Source organism: Cyanistes caeruleus, chromosome 7 (genome assembly GCF_971803275.1).
Source record: "Cyanistes caeruleus chromosome 7, bCyaCae1.hap1.1, whole genome shotgun sequence".
Taxonomy (NCBI): domain Eukaryota; kingdom Metazoa; phylum Chordata; class Aves; order Passeriformes; family Paridae; genus Cyanistes; species Cyanistes caeruleus.
Window position 1 is genome coordinate 31,155,969 of NC_141707.1, and position 19,551 is coordinate 31,175,519.

Below are 19,551 nucleotides of genomic sequence, written 5' to 3' on the forward strand. Positions count from 1 at the left end.
ATCTAATTGGGACAGGGAGTAGCAGAGGAAGAAGTAAATATTATGGCCATTAAGATTCAAAAGTTAGTTGACACAGTTCTGGAAATTGCAGCCCTGCCTAAGACCACTGTTTGTGCAGAAGGCACCCCTCAGGCTTTTTTCTCTTCTACTGAAAGGAAATCAACATTTTCACTCTGCCCAGACCCAAATGCTGTTTCAATGAGCAAGCCAATGTTACAATGCCACCCATTTGAAGGGAGCACAATATTTCTCCAGTAAGCTTCAGCAGGAGGTTTGGCAGGCAGGGAGCTGTCACAGCATCTCCCCATGAAGTTTGACATGCAGAAGATATGTTCATGTTGCAGCAAGGCACTGCCTCAGTAGCGTATGGAGTATTGCAAATGGCTTAAACAGAAGGAGAGCTGCTGGAAACCAAAGGAGCTTCTCTCAGGAAAGGCACAGAAGAGCATCACCTGCCACTTCTGTGGCATTCCAGGTGGCAGCCTGGGATCTTAGACATGCAGTATTTTGTCCTAGTCTCAGGTGCCAAGGAATTGGCAGTGAAAAGGTTTGGTCTTAGCCCCAAGCAAGAGGTCATGCTTTGAAAGAATATCATTTCTCTGGGAAGGAGGAGTGGTGAGCAGTCACCCCTTGCACAGAAACAGCCACAGAGGGGACACTTGTGACCTGGCTCCTGAAAAGCAGCTTTGGAAATGGGACCAAGGGCTGGCTATACATGACAGATAAGCTCCTCTCCTGACTTGTCCCGACCACAATCAGCCCCAAACCTTGCCAAGGGGGAAGGAATGTAGCACAGACTTACACCATCTCTTCTAAAAGAATATACAAGAGCAATGCACTAAGTTAATAGTATAAAGTACTCTTCACTTACATAAGCTACAGTCTTAGCCCGAAGATATTATGGTAAAGATTGGTCTGTTCAGAAAAGTTCATAAAAATAAATTGAAGAAAATTATTTAAACCTGTGAGAACACTTCTTTCAACAAGCATGACTTTATTTAGTTTGCATTCCCTCTGGAAGTGAATTAAATTAACTAGGTCCATTTGCATCTAAAATAGACAAGTAAGGTGGTTTCAGCAGTGGACTACAGTTTCTGTATAGTGGGCTCTATATTGTGGTTTAACTAATCCAGAGTGTTACCTTTCCTAGACATCATTACTCGGACAAACCTTCAGCATCATGACACAGCCAGATACTCATTTACCTGCCTTAGGGAAGAAAGAAAACAAACAAACAAAAACAAAATTGCAGTTTCCTAACTTTCTCTCTTGAGATATGAGAATATTTTCAGGAAATACTTCCTTAAGTATTTGTTCACAGTCATTTCAACCACAGTGCAAAAGGCATACACTTTTAAGAGTCCCTGGAGCAGGCCTGGAGCTCTAAGGAGCTTCCCAAGTACAGCTACCCTAACAGCTGAGAAGGGCCAGGCACTGAAAAGGAGGTCACCTGTGAAAGGATGTGTAACCTTCAAGCTTACTGCTTGTACTGCACTGCATTCAGGAAGGCCCCTCTCAGGAGTGAGGCCCAGCTGTGCCAAATGTCATGTTTGTGACAATAGAGAACAGCAGGCAGTGGGTGGGAATTAAAGCCAGGTGAGACAAGGAAACAGCACCAATTTCATCTGAGAGCAGCCAGAGAGCTCTAGTCACGGACAGCTCTTCTTGACTGTCTGCTCCTACCCAGGGCTGTGCTTACTGATTTGCTTAAAAAAAAACCACCAACAAAACAAACACACTAAAAAGCACATCAGTACTTTTGTGACCCCCAGGAGTACATACACAAAGGAGAGCTTCTTTCACACAGGTCTGTGATTAGTACCTGCCACAAATGGTTTAGGCTGACTTGGTCTTGTCTTGGTGCAGCAGGATGGCATATCTGAGCTCTGGAAGTATCCTTCAATCATATAATTTCTGGTTTTGTACCTTTCAAAAGTTATCAGTACATCTGTCATATCAAGGGGGCGCCTCTTGTTCTAGCACACCGACACAACTAAGAAGATAAAAGCCTGAGTTCTAGTCCCTCATTTTAATGGCTTGTCAACAGCCTTGCAGATTTCTCAGATATGATAGTAAACCCATATGCACAGCATCTATTTGGTGGTGTACTGCTATAAAGTCCAGAATAGACACGGAGCAAATAAAAATGCCATATTCAACATCAATTAAGAAGGCAAGAACGTAATTACCCAGTACAAAATCTGGGCATGATGTCAGAACCTCTTCACAACTAACACATCCATCTGTGTTATATCTAAGTAGGTGCCACCAACTTGAGCAGAGAAGTATCCCCAGTATGTTCCATCACAGGGTATTAAAATCCTGTCTTACTAAGAGGAGAGAGGAAAAAATAAGTATTGGTTCAGTTCACCTTCAGTTCAGAAATCACTGCAGATTGCTTTTTCAACTGACAAATAGCATGCAATTTAGCATTTTAACTTTTTTTTCCCCCCATACCATCCAAATGGAAGAAATTTTAAAGTGTAGGAGAATTGTTCAGTGGGTACTGTTAAATGAGCTCTGAAGTCCATCCTGGCCTAAAGATCCAGAGAGCTCACCACTCAACAGCAGTTCCCACACTAGTAACCTACTTCGTGTTCAACGGTCTGAAAGACTGAATTTAGCTTTCAGCATGAGTGAGACTGACACTGTGATTACACATTCTCCCACCACACTGCAGAGCCTCCTCTTTCCTTTGCAGCACAGAGCATTTCTTCTTCTCCCCTATGAGATTACTAGTAACTACCTGCCCCGAAAAAAAGAAATGAAACATCTTCATTAATAACTTGTTGCTTGGTCCCCTGATTTGTGCAATTCTTGTTGTATAAAAAATTGTATAAATACCCACACATTAAGCAGGAATACCCAGAGAAAGCTGCCATTGGGACCTCTCAGCAAATGGAAAGAGTTCATCGCTCAGCATGCATGTCTGAGGAGCTCTGTCATCTGTGGGCTGACCAGCAAACTACTGTTTTTAGAAATACTGATTTGAGTAGTCCCTTACCACATCGCGGGCTCTAAGAATTCAGTTTGCAGAGTGAGAGGGACGCAGGGATCAGTGATTGTAGCATTTAGTCTAGAGCAGGGAATTAAGGGAAGGAGGCAAGGCTTTTTCTGGAAGGGAAGATACAGCCAGGGAACTGTTTGCATCAGCAACATTTTATGACAGATCCTTGCAAGCAGTGTCACAGCCTTTTCTTCTGACTATGAAGTGAGACAGAATGTCTTATACAAGCTGCAAACATATTTGAAGAATAAACAGTTTGCGTAAGTTGCCTCTTTGAGAGATCAATTTCTAATGTCAGCGGGGAAAAAGCGGAAACACAAACCTTTCTTTATTTCTATTCCCTCTGTGTTGCATCAGCACAGTCCTTTGTTTACCGTCTGCAAAGGTGCACTCTGATACTAGTGGAATGTGTATATTGAATTTGAAGAGCAGCTTTAATTCCCAAAACTCAACCTCCCAAAAGCAAAGTTTCCCAGGAATGATAGCCAAGCACGGCAATACCACAAAGACCCAATTCACAGTAAAAAATTTGATGGGTATTACATGGGTGTGTAAAACTTTTCATGAAAAGAAAAGGCAGTTTAATATTTCATCTGGAAACTCATCACTCAAACTGCAGAAGACGCAGTCTAGGTAAAGGAATTATAAACAAAATCAGGGCAGGATTGAGGATGCTTTGAAACATTCTTCTCTTCTGCTATTTCTGCTGCTATGAAGTAGGAGAAGCCACAAATGATGACTATACAATGCACACTGCAGACAGTCCTGATAAAATCTTAAATACACAAATATGATTTGTGTTCCTGATGTCTGGGGAAGGGAATAAAGATACATGGCAATTACATTAGTGACATATAAATATGAAGAAAAAAGTACATAATGGTATTTTATTTGCAGAACAAAGCCTGACAATACAATGAAACATTCTATAGTGAGTGCTGTAACAAAAATCCTACTTGGCATTAGGGAGACCAGCCTGGCACCAGAAGCAATACTGTTGGTGATGCCCATTAATTTTCAGCTGTGGGGGGTCCTACCAATTGTAAACACATCATCTTTGTGGTACAAAACCAACTGTGTCTGGCTGAAGCAGTTCACAGGCTTGTCTACCTACCAGGCTCCTGGTGGGACAGAGCTTCCCAAATGTTCAAGAGCAAGACTAGAAGCAGAAGGCAGAGCTTTAAACTGTGTTCAGTTCATTTCTCAGAGTGTCAGAACAAGACCATCTCATGCTAAATTCTACTGCAGGTGTGCTGAATGATGCCATTCCTGTACCTGCCAGTGATGAAACCAGCGAGAGTCAGCACCATCATAAAACATCACGGAGAGTTTCACTGGGAGTGGTCCAGTTGCAGGTGCTAAAAAGCATTTTGAGTCTTGTCTTGGCCTGACAGCTATTTTATGTGTGACCTTATTAAGTGCTAGAAACTTCAAACTTTCTTATGATAAGGTGAGAACATTTAGGAGTTCAGGAGACAAATATTAAAATTCTTGTCTGTTTCCCACACCCCCTCATAACTAGATTATCCTTTTTAATATCTTTGGGGTTGTGTTTTTTCATTCACATGAGATTTCCCCTTGGGTTTTTACCTAGCCTAAGGACTCCATAATAATGAATCAAGTTTCTGGCAGCAGCAGGCCACATCTCAGGTAGAGACAAAAAAAATATTTTTTAAAAAAAATATCACCAATGTCAAAACAAAAAGAAGAAAGAGCATCCCATGGATGAAAGATATCACAAGTTCAGATCACTAGGCTAGACTTCAGAGGGAGGGAAGGAACTAACACTGAGCATATCCCACATCAAAACACAGAACTTGCAGGAGATGAAAAAGTCACACAGCAGTTAGACAGGAACCCCACCCACTTCCCAGAAGCTGTAAATCTTCACATTCCTTGCACACACTTTGTCACCATCCTACCCCTCTGGGCCATAAAAAATCAACATGTAGCACACCATGAAATCATGTAGTGGCTGGAAGGCTCCAGGGAGATTCTGGTGCACTCCAGCTCCCTCGGCACTACCTCTTCTGGGTACAGATTACCTGTGCAAGATGCCATGTAAACCCTATAGTAAAAAGCATACAGGAGGACAAACCTTGCCCAAGGCTGGTAAAACTTGGAGCCCTGTCTTCTACCTCCTCAAAAAAAAGTGGATATTTTCTCTGAACCGCACCCACCTGCACAGGGAAAAAGAATGAAAAGAAAAAAACCAACAAAAAAAGACAAAAAAAACCCACCCAAAAAATTAAAAAAAAAAACCAAAACCAAAAACAGAAGACGATGTAAAAGAAAAAAACAGAAAAACAAAAAATCCCACAGTTTCTCAGAACCCACTACCAGCTACAGGGTGGATCACTTTACCACAGAATCTGCTGTCAAAATAATTTTGATTTTTACCTCTCAGTTCTTCAGCAGTTGCTGGGATTTTTCATTGCATCTTCTACCAGGATACAAAGACAGTTCTTTTAGTTCAGTTAGAAAATGACAGTAATGCCCAGTCATACCAAAATACGACGACCAAACTAGCTATTCCTGAAAGACTGTAACTATTCCAACTACTGCAATGGCTAAAAAGTTAACGATTGTTCCACTTTTCTTAAGAGACAGATAGGGAACCATGGTACATGACTGAAAGATTAGCTAATCAGACACAAATTGAATGCATTTGGAGAACAGCCTGGTGCCCAAAGTTCACATTCCAGCTGGGCTGAGTCCCAGTCCTCTTCCACCCCAGACCTTGGCAGCGCTGCCCACACAACAGTGGACTCGGAGCAAAAGGGCATTTAGGAAGCACTGGGCCATTCAGGCTCCAGGAGGGCACAACCAGTTCCAGTGAGCCTTTAGCACCAGGATAATCAGCATTTTATATCCACTGCTGTTCAGGTTTATAAATCATCTGAATGAGGTTAATGACAAAAGGCCACCTAAATAAGATGTCCTGCCTTGGACAGGTCTCTGACAGAGAACAGGGGTCACACTGGTGTCAAACTAAGCCATCATGCCCAAGACACCAAAGGACAAGCCAATGGCTGCTTTGTAAGATTAGGGCATGGAAATTTATCCTTCTGCCTCCTGTACCTTCATGAATCCTGATGCTGCTCCAAAGTATCTTCACCTCTCCAGAAATAAGCAGAACTAGTACACCCTGCCTTTTCAAGCATGTCGTAAAAATGCCTAGAAGGACAAGTCTTTCTTCTACACACCTCAGCCATCCCCATTACGTTTTTGTCTTCAATTCACCAAGATCCAAGCCAGCTACAAAAGTGTGATTATTACCACAAGGCTGAGAGAAATTACTCAAACAGGTCAGTTTATCAAGACAACAAACCTATTAAGAATCTAGCAACATGGAGAAATTAGACACACAGCACTCTATCACACTAACAGGTTTTGGTACTGGTGAACATTACAGTGAAATATTAAACTAATTCATCGTGTGGGGAAGGAGGATAAAGCAAGGGGATAGATTAGGAGGTGTCAGCATAATTTAGGAGATAAGAAAAACATACGCTTTTGTAAACCTCAAGCAACACATGCCCAAGAGATAATGACAATATTCTTACAAAGGACTAAATTGATACACAATACCTTAGAGATTTACTTAATTACTTCTATTACAGAATTACCCTAGGGAGGTAACTAACAATGCAACAGTTACTGAATATTTCAGGTTGCCATTTTTTCCCTGAACAGAAGACCGCAAATCAGTTTTCACTAACTTTGGTGCAACTGCTGTGCAGGCAGATTCTTCAGTAGCGAGCAGTGCTAGAGCTCTTCTTACTGCATGAGAGCCCTACTGGTATCAATGTTTATGCACAACAGGCCATTAAGTGCTGTCTGAGGCACCCAGTACCTGGCCCCATGTGGCTGAGCACCTTAAAAATCCCATCTTATACAAACATTACTCAAATCTATTTTCCAGGTGACAGAAGTAAAAGAAGCAGCACATAACCACAGGAGAGCTGACACACAGATCCCTCTGCATTCCAGGTAGTTCATCTCTCCTTCTTGATGAATAAAGACAATGCTGCTTGAAGACAATGAAAGCACAATGCAAGGATTTGATTAACACACTGCTGAGAATCTGTCTCTAAATCAGTCATCACTTACATATATTAAGCATGCTGAGGCTGAGATGGAACATACAGTACTTCTCCTACTGTGTGACTAACTTCTTGTTGAATGCCATTCAAATTGCCAACTAGAAAGCATCCCTAGCATGAGGTGCTAGGAGATCTCCACAAGATTCAAGTCTACTCCCTGTTACAGTAAGAAACTGTTTTGAGCCCTGCTGAAGCGAGTTTATTTATGAAAAGGCGAGACACTGGCTTTCATACCAACATCTGGGGAATGGTTAAACTGAAATGCCACACTTTCACCGCACAGGTGCAGATCAATCATCTACCTCTAACATGCAATGACAGAGAGAAAGGCCAACACATACACACTTCTCAGAAGTGAAGGACAAGGAATACTAATGTAATGTTGTTATGATGGAGACATGGGAAAGGGTCAAGCAAGAAGGAGCCCTGAATCAGAGAGACAAACAAAAGATATGTGCTGAGGTAGTTCAGAACTTTGCTATCAGAGATCCTTCGCAGGTTTGCAGTAGTATTTGGGGAGAAAAGAGATCAGTGCATTTCAGTTTCTCTTTCAGTAAGGTTACTGACGCAAGACAAAAAAAAGGTATTTATTTTTTGTGGTACGGTAACAGTCACCCACTCGCACTGAGTTAATAAACTACAAAGACTTAACTGTATCCTTGAACAAGGAACCTCAAAAAGTTACAATAAAACAGGTTTGGATGGGAAAACAGGACTAAATCTAACCTCGGTCCATGGGCTTGTTTGATGTTTGTATGTGCATTCTTACCCGTACCCCTGGTCCCCCACCCACTCCCACACACAATCCCCATCCCTTTTTAAGTCTGAATCAGAGTCCAGTAAACTCTCTTGTGAAATTCCCTGTCCCTTAGCCCATAGTCTTACAAAAACGCCAGTGCTTACTCAAGACTATCTGTGCTGAGGGCAGCTGTCTCCTCACATGACTTCAGTTAAGCATCTGCAAGCCATGGGCTGAACCTCTTCCCATGCGCCCGTACAAGTCTGTGGGTCAGCTGGGCAGTTCGCTCCGATCCACAGAGAATAAATCTCACTGTTATCTCTGCTCTGAATTCAAGGCAGATTGCTGATAAATAGTACACTTCTTTCTCAGTTAAGCATTAGAAAGCCTCATTCACATGTAAAATAATGTTTACGTGAATTTTAGTTGAGTGTGTTTTCAGAGCCTGAAAGTGCATCAAAGCCAACACATGGAAAAGTCTGGCCTGAAAAGAGATACATGCAGAGAGAACACACTTCCATGCAGTGAAACATATTTGTAATCTGTCCCAGAATGACACAAGGACATCAAACTGAAGACAAACACAGTCACCCCCCTCCCCAGTAAATCCAAAAGCAGTTCCTCTAGAGCTAACTGATCACAGGAACACATGAAAATCCCCCTTTTAAGCAGTCAGGAATTATAGTTGGTGGAGCATCACCTATTCACTATGTTCTGCTTCCAGCAGCATGCTGCCTTTGGAAACAAGTAAATTCTCAAATACAGGAATTGTCTCCCCTTCCTCAGCATTGGATAACTTTTTAATATAATGCAATAAGTAGCACTTTTTTATTCCAATCAAACCTTACTTCAAGAAGCCAAGATCATTGCCTCCAGCTGATCAGACTCACAGAGGTACCAGCTATACTCATCTTTTTGACAGACGCACTCCTCCAGGTAGCAAAGAGAAGTGACCCCAGAATAATTATTTTAAGAACCAGCTCAGTTAAGACTAAACAATGACAAGTGCTTTTAGTCCTGTTACCTTATGGATTCAGAAACAGCACACTGCATTAACTCTTCCATGAAGTCTAAAATAGCCTTGGACCAGAAAGTTTGGGGACAGAAAAATACAGCAATGATAGGAGAAGGCAATTCAGACAATAAATTCATGCATCCTCAGCTAAGGAATCCAAGAAGCTGCCTTTCCCCCAAAATGGACCTACTACCAAGAATTTCACTCACTTGAGAAAGAGGAGTTTTTAACAGGCTCCAGAGCCTTATAAAAGTGCTCAGGAGTCAACACAAGAGTCACCCTGCTTTAAATGTCAGGGGATCATAACATAAGAGTGTATGATTTCTCCTGGTTTGGAAACAATTTGGAGAGGATTAAAAGCAAAAAGCTCCCACAAAGTAAAACTTGCTTAAGTATTATAGCTTAAAATGCCACAGAGAAGAGAGGAAAGGTGACACACATCCTAAGCAGCCTTTCTTCTGTCACTGCTGGATGTAAAATACCACCCGGTCACATAGTCACAAACGCATTCACATCCACTCCCGCTCTACAAAACCCAGGCTGATGTGACTGCCAGCGTGAAGTCACAGAAAACATCTTAACTCCCTCTTCTTGACTTATCTGGTCTTCACCTGCCTTTGCCTCTGGTAGTTTGAAGGTGGAAAATGGGGCTTGCGTGCATTAGGGGGGCAGAGCTGAACACAACGGATTTCCACGGCAACGAGATTCAGCCCCAGTGAGGGAGGCCTGTTAATAGCTGTGAGGCAATGTGCTCAGCAGAACAGATTTTTCTACCAGACAGCCAGAGATAGCAGCTCGTGTTCATACACAAACGTGTAAAGAATCTGATGCTTGGCCTTGTACAACCCCACTGAATTCAGCCTGTGCTATGCCAGTGTAGACCACAGCAAGATAGAGACTGTGCCAGTAGGAAAAATGAACGGGCAACGTGGAGAGACCCTCTGCCTTTGAAGACAAAGTAAAGGTGCTCCTAGGACACTCCTTTATTAATTAACTGGACATTAATTGCCAAACCTTAGGAAAACCCCAGCATTACTGTGAAAGTGAAAGCAACTGTGCCTGTGCAATGCACAGATTTGAGCATCACCTATTGCCCATGCTGCTTCTTTGACAAGTGCACATTCATGCACAAGCCAACCTCTTACAAACAACCTGCTGTTTGGAAAGGGAGGGAGCTGTAATTGTTCCAAATTTTCTACTGAGGGAGTCAATCATTTGGCCTTTGTAATTTAGGTTCCTTCCCACTAAAATACAGTTACCAACATTTTCCAACATACTTTATTCATTTGTTAGTATCCTCCAAACTCCGCTCATAACAGACTGCTAAATCTAGCCGCAATCATGACGGGATTTGCCTTGACATGTAAGGATACAGTCTCCAAACACACCGATTTCAACAGGAGAAGTCTCAGTTTATAAAGCAAAAAAGCACGCATGAGGTTTTGCAAGATCAGATCCCCAGTGGGGAAGAGCTGAGGCCATTAGCAAACTTTTTCAAGTCAAGCAGAAAAACACCAACTGTCCCACTCACAGTGTATGCTCTGCTGGAAATGCACAAAAAGCCATTTATATCAAACATAAGAAAAATATGTCATGTACAGTTTATAAAAATATCTGTAGCAAACTAAGAACAAAGCCAGAAACTCTCCAAGTAGGCTTAACCAGGCAGGGGGGAGAAAAGAATAATTTCATGGGCTATTTTGTATAGCAGAACAGTGACAGCCTCATCCTGGTGAGGTTTTATTTAAGTCCTATAACTTTTCTTGCCACTGCAATAGGAAGAACTCAAAACAACCCAGAACTGAGACTCAAAGCAGGCACGAGGCTTTATTTCATATTATGTGTTAGGGCTATAAAACTACCAAACACCTGATTTTAATAAACAGTCCCTGGTTACACACAAGCATCAGGGCTGACTCTGTGAAAGGCTGATCCTTGCTCAAAGTCCTGCACATCAGAAGGATGACAACTACCTCAGAGCTGCAACGTTTTATGTGTGGTAAGCTTAAAGCATGAGTCCCAAGGCTGCTTGCTTTGCTTGAAGAGTGGCGCCTTGTACTGCCGTTGTTTATACAGATATGGTAATTAAAAATTGCACTGTAATGCATTTGATAATAGTCTTATTGTTCCCATGAACTGAACAGCTTCAGTTAAACATGGTATCACAGCTAAATAAAAACCTGCATTTATACTTCTTTTTTGTACTTTTTATCTTTCCTGTACAGGAACTTCGGGCTTTTTCACCGTAGAGATTTCCAGCACATCTCAGAGCAAAACAACTTCCCGCTAAACCAAAAAAGCCCACCCCACATTCCCGTGGAGCACGCTCTCCTAAGACTCCTAAGCTCTGCGCCAACACTGAACACAGAGTGGCACACAAGGATAACCTCTACCTGATAAAAACAGCCAGACTTTATACACATTTCTCAGTAAAACAGCAGCATGCTTGGATACTGTTCCTCAGGTGTGCTTAGCACAGGGCTGTTTACATTAAATACAACTGAAGGGCGCTAGCAGGGCTGGCTGATAGTGCTGGAGCCGTCATGGGAACCCAGTAAGGCACACTTCTTGTCTGTTTAGAGTCTTAACTTGGAGCAACGAGGGAACACCACAGCTATGAAAAAAAAGCAAGACTACAGGCTAGCCATTACATTGCACACCATCCCAATCCTAGCAGGTAACCTAGGAGTTCAGCTCAAAGTCCTGTCAGCCTTCCAGCATCAGGCAGGCCTATGGAAGTCAGACTACCCCACTTCCCTTGCCCTTCAATGCTGCGCACACATCCAAATCACTCAAGGCTTGCCTACCTGCTTCAGGAGGAACTTATCCTCCGCGTTGATCTTGAGGGAGACGACCAGGTGGATGGCGGAGAGCACCACCCCGCTGATGACCGCAGCTCTCATCCGCACCGGCAGCAGCGTGTAGATGCTGTAGATAAAGAAGACGGTCCACCAGATGCCCTCCGAAGCGCTCCTGGGCCACACCAGCAGAACCCCTACCACTTGCACTGCCAGGATCACCAGGATGACAGAGTAGCATGCCAACCACATGTGGTCCTGGTGGAAGTTGTTGCGGTTGCACACCATGCACAGCACCACCATCAGCACGATGGCCAGGGAGAGCACCACGACATAGGATACCTCATAGCGGCCGTGTGCGGCATGGAAGATCAGCATGACCACACAGACCAGCACCAGCACGGCCATAAGCATGGTGAGGCTGCTCTGGTTTAGCCGAAAGAAGTAGCGCTGATAGAGACGTTCCAGTTTCTCAGACTGGAACTTCTTGGACCTGAAGATTTGCAGCAGGCTACTGCAACAACTGCCCATGGAGAAGGCCGCCTCGGAGTCCCCCTCGTCCCCGTCCTCTTCCTCCAGCTCCTCAATCTTGGCCTTGATGCGCTTCTCGTCCAGCCCCAACTCCACAGAGCGGGGCCGTACCTCCCCCTGCTCCCCCAGCTGCCGGGGGCTGGCATTGTTGGGGGCAGCGGGGGAATCACTGCCGGGCGGGTGGCGGGACCGGTGACGTCGGCTGTCGTCACCGTGCTCCTGCCAGGCGGATTTGGACCTAAAGCTCATCATCCTGCAGCCGCTCTCCCCGCGGTTCCGGGGCTCGTAGTCTTCCTCGCTCCTCCACCTGCTCGACATGCGGGAGGCCTTCTTGCCCGAGGACCTGTTGGGAGGCGGCGGGTAGGAGTAGCCATTGGCCCGGGCCTCCGCCTCGCCCCAGGCCGAGCGGTGCTGCTCGGTGCCTGCCCAGGGCGCGGGACCGCCGAAGCCCGGGGGGCTGACGCTGTTGGACCGGGACATGCCCTGAGGGACGGGGCCGCGGGTGAGGGGATGACCGCCGGGCGGGCGCAGGGGACGAGCCCCGGGAGAAAACCCCAAAAGGCAGCAGAGGAGGGGGGGAAAAAAAAAAATGAGGGGAAAAAGAAAAGAAAAAAATAAGAAAGAAAAAAAGGCAAAACCCGCAAACGCCCCCAAAGTCTCCGGAACGGCCGGGCGTCCCCAGAGCCGGGATGTCCCCGGCGGGACGCTCAGGGCAGTGCCATCGCCGGCCCCGGCACTTCGACACCGCCGAGCGCGCTCGGCTCCGGGGGGACCGGGACGCCCCCGGCTCACGGCCGCCCGCCCTCAGCCGCGCCGCGGCGGCCGCAGGGGCTCGGGGCGCCGCGGGGGAGCCGCATCGCAGCGCGCCCGCACCGCTCCGGCCCGGCCCCCGCCGCTCGGGGTCGGGCGCAGGGCGGGCGCTTCGCCGCTGGCCGGTCGGCGGGGAGCTGGCGAAGGCTCAGGCTCGCAGGGATGCGGCAGCCGGCGGCGGCGGGAGCATCCCCTGCCCGAGGGGCGCGGCGGAGGGGCTGCCCGGGGCTGCCCGGGCTGCGGCGGCGCTCCCGGCTCGCCTCGCCTCCCAGCGGCGGAGCCCCGGCGGTAAGGCACGGCCGGCGGCAGCCGCGCCGCTCATGCACCCGGCCGCCGCTCCCGCTACGCCGCGGTGCCTGCCGGTGGCCGCGACGCCTCTCTCACCGGCACCGGGGGAGAGGGGAGAAACCGGCAAATCTGAAAAAACGGAAGGGTAAGGGGAAAGAAAAAAATTCCAAAAAACCCGAGCGGGCGCAGGGGCGGGGGCTCGGCGCTGCCTCCCCCGCGCTGCCGGCGGGGCTGCGGCGGTGCCGGAGCGCGGCTGCGGCGGAGCGGGGCTGCGGCCCCGCGCGCGGCTCTCCCGGGGCCGGTCCCGGCCGCGCTTTGTGCTCCCCATTCAGCCGCGCGCCGGCCGCCCCGCCCCCGCCCGCCCCCATTGGCGCGGCCGCGCCGCCGCGCGCCGCCATTGGCTGCCATTGGCCGCCGCCCCGCCAATGCGCGCGCCCGGGGCGGGGCGCCTTAACCCCTTCGGCGCCGCCCGCGGCCAGCGGGGCCGGCTCCGGGCGCTGCCTCGGGGCTCCCGAGCGGGACCAGCCCCCTCCTGATCGGCGTGGCACGGGCGGCGGCATCCAGCACCGCCGGCCGGGCTGCTGAACAGAGGAAAATCAAGCCCTAGAAAAGCCTCTCAGAACATCGGCACCTGTTACTGGACTTAGCTGAACACAGAAATCAAGGGTAAAATGCACACACCGCTAGGTTTACCTTGTTTTCTTAGCCACATAAGCTACGGCCCTCACCTTCACCCGACAGCGTTTTATGGCACATTCCCTAACCTGGGAGTGATGCATGACGACATCTCAGCAGTTCCCAGCAAGTTTCAATCTCCAGACTCTTCCACAATGTTCTTTCAGGTGAACCACTCTTTCTGCAGATGCGGGTGAGCCAATTAATGATTTACAGTGTTTTGAAGGTAAGCATCATATGCACTAAGAATAATATTATTGCTTGATGTTCTGCATCGTGTTTTATTAAAAACAAACTGTCATATCAGATAACTGCTTGGCTTAAGCTGCTGAAACTGGTAATTGTCTAGATGTTTGTTCAAACACTGACAATCCCTGCTCAGGAGTAGTCCTCAGCAGTAGTAGTGCTGAAGCTGTGGTTATCAAGGGACAGAGATAAGCAACGTTTGTAGAGAGGTAATATCGCTGGACACAGCTGGGGAAAAAAAGCCAAACCAGATAACCTTCCCAACAGAAGCCCTTCACGTGTCCTTTACACGTGCAAGTAACTCCACAAACAATTTAGGCCTTTGTGCATTTCAGTGGTTTGTAAAGCCATACGCTGAATTTTCAGCAGCTTCTTCCGCAGAGCATCTTTTCCTTACCAGGAATTCACAGTTAAAGCTTTTCAGTAAAACAATGCACACAGTGGGGCTCACTTACATGGCACTTTCCTGACAGATGCTACATGCTGCAGTCGATCACTATTGGACTCACAGTTTGCTTTCCATGAGGGGACATTTTTATATATAAATGCCACTACCCTTCAGATGGAATTTATCATTTCTTGTGATATTGCACAACACTGTCACTATCCGTACACTACTTTTGTTCTATTTGAGTAGAACAACACTCAGGAATTGTGTGGTTGGTTACCCTGGCTGCACAGTGCCTGAACCCAAGGGATAAAGACAATAAAACAATTCATCAGTGAGCTGTAAACTGGGACAGTTCTTTTTCTTTTGTACACAAAATCACATTTTGGAGTTCTTCTCTCAAAGTCAGCAGTAAAAGATCTCACTTTTTCACACTAAAACTAAGAAAAAGGAGAAAGGTGGTCCACAAAATTAATTGGTGACCCTAAAATTAATTCTGTTTCACAGAAAATTACTATGAAGGCATGTATAAGAACCAGTCAACATCCACCTCTTGTCACATTTAGTTCTGGATATCAACAAAGCATTGCTCAGGTAACAGACCAAGTAATTTTAATATTTTTATGTTTCACCACTGGGACTAAATGAGGTCTTAGCTTTTGCATCATGATAGCCTCTGGAAGCCTGAATCCTAGGCAGGACTCCAGTCACAGAAAGCTATATCCCCAGAAAGTTTATATACAGAAGTACCAGGAAAATGGTAGTTTCAATTCTACGGTATCATTCGTGTTTCTTTTCACTATGCCATTTTGTTTGACATACAGTTTTGCTTTTCTGTAATGTCATAAGAATTGATGCTTAATCAATTTCAGGCTGTTTAAAAAAAAAATCAGCCAGAGGGGAAAAAACTTTTGTCCTTGATACAGGGGAAAACAAGTCTTCAACCAGAAGTTTGTAACTTTAGAAACAGATAGGTAAATATGAGGTGTTGAGTTTAAAGAAGTAAAGGAGCACTTAGAAGAGATTCTGCATAAAATCCATAAAATGTGAAAAAAAGGATGTTAAGAAGCTAAAAGGTGTCTTAGAAGCTAAGAGTAGCATCAACTAAATGGATATTTCACACAATGAAAACATATAGGGCTATAAAAAAGATGTAAGATTCCACTTGGATAGTAAAAAACTTTAATGCCCACTTGTAGCTGATGATGTTACTGGATCACACAGAACAGTAGTAGAACAAAGGCAACAAGCAGGTATTTTAGTATTAAGGATATTGACCATCATACAGAAAGCTTATCCACAGCTCTCCTTCTAACATGCAGTTTCTTCAAGCCCTGGCTCGTTTCTAATTCAGGAACCTCATTACAAATGGCAGTAAGATACAATGTTTGTCTCTCCAAAAAAAGTAATGCCAAAAGCAAAACACTGCATATCCTGGGTGGCTGTAAAGTCACTTAAAAATGCTGTGCATTTATAACAAGAACATTCAGGAAATCATTCTTTGTTAGTGCATTATACATAGACATGAGTTGCCTTTTTCTTTCGCAACTTAGCCCAGCCATTTTCTAAAGGATGAGTGTAAAATTGAGGAGCTTCTATACCTCACTCCCAACACAGTTATGTACAAATCATGACCTTGGTGGGCAAAATTCCATTCACTACCTTCAATCATACCTTAATAAAATTCTGGATTAAAATTGAACCATGCCTCTTTTTCACACAGTATTTATCTCCTTAAAATAATACCTAAATAGAAGCAAACACATGGAAGATTCAGAGACTGCTTGCACAAAAACAGTCAAATGATGAGGCTTCCTCAAGAACCTTCAGGAAGCCTTGAGGCAGTCAACAGAGAGCTTGTGTGGCAGATCTAAACTTCAACACACAACTTCACATAAATTCTGGTTTCACATGTAGTCTCATGATTTGTATAAAAACATTTTTTTACTTTATTATTATTACAACAGGTGCAGTAGACAAACATTAGCATTCTTTCTTTCCATTATTTACTTCAAATGGGGAATACCAACTAGACAGTGACCTCAGAACATCTGTGTCACATTTCACTCTTCATGGTCTTCATGCAGTACAAAATTCATGGAAGCATTAAATCCAGAACGTTAGAATATCCAAAGCAGCCCTTTGAAACCAAGAAACAATCACACAATTCAGCCTGGAGCCATGAAATATTCAAACTGAACAACTTGCTGTTACAAATTCTCTTGCTCCACACCACCCCTCTCCCAATAATCTGATGATTCAAAAGGAATAGAAACATAAGTGAGAAAACAGTGAAAACACAAAACCACAGTGACTTAAAAAATAAACAGAAAGCCCAACCCAAAACAATCTGACTCATTACTGACTTTTGGGGTTTTTTAGGGATACACAAGAAGCCTAGCAAGATAAAGTGCTCATTGAATCACATTTATGTTTTTTCACAGCAGCATCCATATTTCACCCCAAACGTAGAAATAAAATATCCTGCATGCCCATGCTGTTTAGTCCAAGCAAAGCTGGGGTACAGATCTGCACGTGCATGTTTGCAATTTCAGGAGGATTGCATCATGAAATTCACCATAATGCACATAATTCATGTGGTCATTCCAGGGATTTCACATACTTATGACATTAAGAAAAAAGCAGCCAAGGATTCCAGTTCTCACAGAAGGTGAACACAGCAGCTCATTTGTTAACTGTAGCACAGATTTTTACCTGCTCACCTTTGGATAACAGGACTGAAATGTCTATACCAAGTGGACTGCATGAAGCTCAGAGCACAACAAGTAGGCATTTTACATCTTTCTGTAGGAGTTCTACATCTTCCTGTCAGCAGTTTACTTACTCAAAATCCAGTATGCTTAGGCCTCATCTGCAGTTATGCACCACCATGAACCTGGAGCACAGCAGCCCATGAATGCTTACATCTTACGCCCTTGCCTGAACACACCTGTCAGCCTAGAGCAGGTTTCCACACGTTGTCTGACTTGACAATACCTTTTTTGAAGAATAATTCTGAATTTTCAGACGGCACAGTATGCTTCTGCTAAAGGGCTTTACCAACAAGGTAACAGGGTTTTCGATTGGTTTACTAAGCAATTAGTTAAGTAACAGTAACAGTATCCAGTTTTACTAAGTAAACTATCCAGCAATGTCTGACTTTCAATTTCACATCCATTTTCTTGCCGATGCAAGACAGCTTTTTCCACTGTTCCAGTCTGCTAACAAAGTGCTTTGTTTACCTAATCTAAATTGCACCAAAAAGCTGGGTAAGGAAACTCTCTTGACACTCTCAAACCAGCAACTTTCCCAGCAGTAGTTTATACACAGGAGCTGAGGACTAAAACAAAGCACCTAAGTCAGTGCATCCAGTTCTTATGAGTCTTGTAATAAACACCTGGACGAAAGTAAAACAAACTTCATGTCATCGGCACACTAGACTAAACATTGCAGCATCTCCATTAAGTGCTGCTGTACTGTCTTAATAAACAAACAAAAAATTCCTCCCGAAACCAAATACCACCACCCTCGCCCCAAAGAACAACAACTACTGGATTCCAAAGGGAACAGGAAGAAAGTTTCATGTTTTGTCAATGCCCAAATATTATTTGGGAAACACAGTGGTAGAGCTCTGTAACCTCCAGTACCTCTTCTCTTCCATCTCATCATTTTATTGACGGTCATTACGTAGAGAAGACCAGCACTTACTATCTTTTCTTATCCAGTAAGTGAAGAGAATGTATTTTATCCAAAGAAACCTTTAAATAGCAAGCTGATTTCATAAAAGCCATCTATTGTCAGGTGGATTGGAGGGTCCTCCACTTCCTATGTACTCTCCACAACTGATGGTTTTTGTGGGCCTGCTACATGAAGAAAAGATCTTTACATTGCCATCAACTTAAAACCAATGCTAAAGAAGATACCCGAAATGCCTGTATCCCTTTATATATATTCTTCGGATTATCTCTCTAGAGTGAGACTCATCCAGAGTCTTACCCAAGAGGCCAAATGTAATTACACAGGAGCTACGATTCTACAACTTCAGGTACTCAAACCAGATAATGTCAGTACTAAAGTTTTTCATGTAGTTTTACAGGTGGTAACAGTTTATAAAAGACTGAGCAGACTATCTGTAGCAGGAGCCAAAAACATAGGACAAAATGTAATTCACTGTTCACAATTCAGTTCAATAGGCCTCTGCAAAAACTTCCACCAAAGAACTTCCCAATAATAACATCCTCATTTAGTACCAGGTAATGTAAAATTTCTATGTACAAACTGCACAGAATAAATTAAATCTAGAGAGAGGCAGCTGTGGCACAGTTTGTGCAAGTATAATTAGACATGGAAATATTTCTAAATATTGTGAATTATGATTTCATAGAGGAAGATTGAAATAATATGCATCTACTTAAACCATTGGAAAAATTAAGATATAATACTGACAGTAACTTCTCTTTCCTTAATATTAGCACATTACCAATGTCAGCACATCAAAGAGAAAAACAAACCTGTGATAACACTAATGCCCAAGCTAACTTGTGAGGCCATAATAAGGGTTTTAGGATCTTTCACATTTGTAAAGGGAAGTATTATTCTGGAAATTAGTGATCAACAGTATCAAAGGAGCTACAAATTTTTCATCCACATTTGAAATTGCAACTACTTCAAAGACAGCCTTCAGAAACCACCTAAGAAGCTTTATTAATTATTTTACTATTTTAAGTCTTCTGACAAGTGTGGAAGAGCATTTATTTAGGAGGCAGGAAGCAGAATTTAAAAGCCATTTGATATTAAATGGAAGTTCCAGTCAGTTGGGTAGCTTGAATCAATCACTCCCAACTGTAGAAATGTTCAGTTCACATCACATGAAACTGAATCACACAGATATTCACACCTTTTTATTTTATATTCAGCAGCCCAGCAGATCCCTCCTCTAGTCTTATGT

The 19,551-nt window shown here is 44.3% G+C and overlaps 1 protein-coding gene across 1 annotated transcript in view; it reads right to left on the reverse strand.

The window, feature by feature from the left end:
- ADCY5 (adenylate cyclase 5) overlaps nt 1–13,008 on the reverse strand; it is a 204,341-nt gene extending 191,333 nt beyond the window's left edge. Inside the window, exon 1 of the mRNA XM_023931292.2 lies at nt 11,675–13,008. Within this exon, the coding sequence (XP_023787060.1) occupies nt 11,675–12,676 (1,002 nt within the window). The 5' untranslated portion in view covers nt 12,677–13,008. The remainder of the gene's footprint in view (nt 1–11,674) is intronic.
- Between the last annotated feature and the right edge of the window lie 6,543 nt (nt 13,009–19,551).